Source organism: Phaethon lepturus, unplaced genomic scaffold, assembly GCF_000687285.1.
Source record: "Phaethon lepturus isolate BGI_N335 unplaced genomic scaffold, ASM68728v1 scaffold47694, whole genome shotgun sequence".
Taxonomy (NCBI): Eukaryota; Metazoa; Chordata; class Aves; order Phaethontiformes; family Phaethontidae; genus Phaethon; species Phaethon lepturus.
In genome coordinates, this window is record NW_010533396.1 from 1 (window position 1) to 4,087 (window position 4,087).

Here is a 4,087-nt window from a genome sequence, read left to right on the forward strand (position 1 = left end):
AGAGGTGGGTCCTGGGCAGCCTGCCCCGCTGGTCTTGGTCCACCAGCATCCTCTTCCAGCCTCTCTCCTGACGCGTCTCTCCTTGCAGGAGGGTGGAAAGGTCCACGGGTTTGCGGTGGACCTGCCGAGCAGCCTGTTCACAACGGTGACGGAGGAGGTGGCGGAGCACAGGGTACTCCTCATGGACATCAACAGCCAGACCATGTTCCAGGTAACGCCCAGACGCGTGGCATGCGTGGGGGGGTGTCCCCGCCGTGCTGGGGGCTCCGGGGGTACAGGGCGGCAGGGATGCCGCCCAGACCAGGGTGCCGGTGCTTGCTCGGAGAAGATCAACGCCCGGCAGCTCTCCCTTCCCACACTGCCACCGCCGCCTCTTCTGATCCAACAGGATGAGAACAGCAGCCACATTCTGGGCGACAAGGTGGTCGGCATCTCCCTGGTGGACGCAGTGGTGGCCAACCTCTCCGACCCAGTGGTCCTCACTTTCTTCCATGACCAGCTGCCGGTAGGTCGGGGAACAGCCTCATTGAACCTGTTCCCACCAGGAATGGAGGGGCAAGGAGGGCTCAGGCCCTGCCAGCTTAGAGAGTGGTCACAATCCAGCAGGTCAACGTCCTTGGCCAGCCTGTACAGGGCCTGCTGCGTCTTCTGGAGCTGTATCATGATCACAGCTTCACTGTGTGCACTGGTGGCGGCACTGCCTGCGCCTGTCCAGGAGATGCTGCTTTGCAGATGTGTCGCCTCCAGCACAATCTCCAGGGCTGGGGGACACTTTAACAGTCCCTTGGCTCGTTCATGGCCCCTGCTCAAAGCTGAACCTCTTGTTTGGAAAAGGGGACCTGGGAGGAGGCAGCTGCTCGTCCAGGTCTCTGCCTGGAGCCCACTCCCATGATACGGGATGGTTGGTCTCCTGAGACCATCTCGCCTCCTGCCCCATCTTCTCCCCTATCGAATGTGCTGGCCGGGCAGCAAACCCACAGCCGCATCCCGATCAGGGCCCATGGTTTTGTCTTTGCAGAGGAACGTGAGCCCGCTGTGTGTCTTCTGGCAGGAGGACACCACTGGTGAGTGCTCCTGCACTTTTGTGTGAAGCCAGGGTAAAAATTGCTCTGCAACCTCCCTCTCTTGCCCCAGCTCCATAAACCTTTCCCACGGGGTTGATTTCAGGTTTTTCCCTCCATAGCTAACCTAAGACGTCCCTCCCTAGGGATGGGTCCCGATGCTGAGGGTGCTGTCTGAGTGTGTGTTGCTTGGCATGGGACAAGCTGGGACCCCCACTTTTGTCCTCCCCCTGCCACGGACACCTTTCCCTGAAGATCCACCAACCCGAAGCAGATGTTCCTGCTGCTCACCCGATGCTCTCCCTTTCTCTTGCGCAGCCAGCTCTGGGAGCTGGGACAGCTACGGTTGTACAACGGCAAGGGGGGACAGCCGGACGGACTGCAGATGCAACCACCTCACCTACTTTGCTGTGCTGATGGTGGGTAGCACCTTCCCGCTGCTCTCTACATCGTTCCCACCGGCTGTTCTTCCTTCCCACCTCGTTCCTCCTTCTCCTCAGGTATCCTCTCCGGAGATCACCTACATACACAGGGATTACCTGAGTATCATAACCTACATCGGCTGCCTGATCTCGGCTTTGGCATCCATTTGCACCATCGTCTTCCTCTACTTCAGGTACAGTCTGACTTCACCCCATGCTCCCTGTCTGCGTCCTGTCCGTTGCCACTACACCTGGGTGGGTGCAAGCTCTCCCAGTGCAGTTGGTGGCCTGGCTAGAAGCATGATGAAGGAGCCACGCTTGAAGAAAGCAGCGTTCTGCTCTCCAGAAACCACCCCCTTGGTCAGGTCTCCCGCAGGGTGCTCGAAAACGCTGGCTGTTTTCAATGATTTTGGAAAAACAGCTTGGTCGTTGTTATGGATCTGGCAAGCAGAAGCCTACAAAGGTCTTTTCAAGGGCCCAGTGGAGAACATGAGTGTCTTCTCCTGAGTCATGTCACTGACTCTGCGTAGATGATTCAGAGCTGAAATGATGTTGCTCCCCACCTGCCATGGCCTAGACCTGAAATGCTGCAGGGTCAGCTGCAGGGACCTGAATTTACACATGGTCCCACCCGTGGGTTTAGGCTCTCAACCGCTGACACCACCAGAGGGTCTCCTGGCTCTTCTGGCCGGGGCGAGTTGCCCCATGCGGAGCTTGTGGTGTGTTGTGGGGCACTAGTGATGCGGGCCAGGCATGGTGGTGAGGTCTCCCCACCTCAATTCTCCAGAAGCAAGCAGCGAGACCAGATCATGAGCATGCACATCCACATGAACCTGCTGGGCGCCATCTTCCTCCTGGACGTCACCTTCCTCATCTCTGAGCACTTGGCTTCCAGCAGCAGCGAGGCGGTCTGCAGAGCTGGGGGGCTGTTCCTGCACTTCTCCCTCCTGAGCTGCCTCACCTGGATGGGCATCGAGGGCTACAACCTCTACCGGCTTGTGATCGAAGTCTTCAACGCCTACCATGACCACTTCCTCCTCAAGCTCTGCCTGGTGGGCTGGGGTGAGCATGGGGGAGGCAGAGATGCCCTGAGGGCATGGGCCACGGGGTGGATGGGCACCCGGGTAGGTCTTTCCCACCGTATACAGTGCCCGGATGGGGATGGAGACGTAGCTGTGGGGGAACAGATATCTGAAAGCAGAGGAGTGTCTCAGTTGAGGGATGTGGAGAAGGAGGCTCGATGGCTGAGAGCAGAAGCTGGTGCTAGGGCAAGGGTGGGTCACCCTGAAGGTCACCCAGCAAGGGAGGCATGCGAGGGCCACTGCTTGGGGTCTTTAAATAGTGTCGGGACCCTCTCTTTCTGAAAGAAACATCCAGGACAGCCCGGAGAGACGGGTTTGATGCAGGGAGCACCCATGCATCTCTGCTGTGCTTTGGGCAGGAGGCCATGGTAGGAAGTTCTCATGATCTTTTGCGGCCTAAAATTCCATTACCCTGGGGTCCCCCCTCGCTCCCGGGCTGGGGCTTACACCAGGCATCTATGTTGCGTGCTCCATCCTCGGTTCCCCTCTTGGGAGGGAGGATGTTGGTTTGTACTCTACGCAGGGAGAAAGGGGCAACAAATCCTTCCAGAAGGTCCAAGGGCTGGGGACTAGGGCGGCTGCTTCACTCTGTTCTTGACACCCAGGTCTCCCCTTCTTCTGCGTGATGCTGATCTTCCTGGCTAGCTGGACAAACTACGGCCCCTTCTCCATTCCTGTCTATGAATCTATTGGTGGCAAATCCACCAATGCAACCATGTAAGTCATGGGAAATGGGTTGCCTGGTCCCTGGTCTTAGATAAAGTCAACCAGCTAAACCTTCACCAGGTCCTACAGGCTTTCCTTTGGCCACTTGTGGCTTTTCTGGGGCTTTGTGCAGGGTGGTGGTGGGGGATTCCCCCCTCGGGGTTTAATTGAGCTGCGTGCTGGCCTTCCCCCATACCTTTGTGCTTCTCCCAACCTTTCCACCTTGTGCCCCCATGGGACGACATGGCATAACCCTCTGCCCTTTCTCCTCCCTCCAGATGCTGGATCACGAGCCCCCTGATCCATAACGTTGTGAACCTGGGTTTCTTCAGCCTGGTGTTCCTCTTTAATTCGATCATGCTGGGGGCCATGGTCCGGGAGATCCTCCGGCAGAACAAGAAAGGCCACAAGCTCAAGCACGTCCTAGCCCTCTTTGGGCTGAGCATCCTGCTGGGCATCCCCTGGGCGCTGGTCTTCTTCTCCTTCACCTCTGGCGTCTTCCGCCTCGTCTCCCTCTACATCTTCACCATCATCAACTCCCTCCAAGGTGAACCTGGAACCAAAGGTCCCTCCTCCGAAGGGCACCGGGGTTTTCATGGGGTGCTGGTGGGGTGGTGATGGGATATGAGAGGGGCCGTCCCTGGCAGGCTGGCGGGCTCGCTCTCGGCTGCTGTTGGTCGTTGGAGGGGGTTCACCCACCCTTCCTCCCTCCTCTCCCAGGTTTCCTCATCTTCCTCTGGTACTGGACCATGGTGCTGCAGGCGAGAAGGCCCCCTGACTCACAGAGCAGCTCCGACAGCGTCAAACTGCAGCCCAA

At 58.3% G+C, this 4,087-nt stretch overlaps 1 protein-coding gene across 1 annotated transcript; it reads left to right on the forward strand.

The window, feature by feature from the left end:
- Positions 1 to 88: 88 nt before the first annotated feature.
- Positions 89 to 4,081, forward strand: GPR56 (G protein-coupled receptor 56; the record flags this gene model as incomplete). Its single annotated transcript, XM_010285163.1, has 9 exons — positions 89 to 211; positions 389 to 505; positions 1,019 to 1,064; positions 1,380 to 1,480; positions 1,562 to 1,677; positions 2,271 to 2,545; positions 3,171 to 3,282; positions 3,549 to 3,817; positions 3,991 to 4,081. Coding segments are annotated over 9 exons (1,250 nt in total), but the record flags the coding sequence as incomplete, so codon positions are not given.
- Between the last annotated feature and the right edge of the window lie 6 nt (positions 4,082 to 4,087).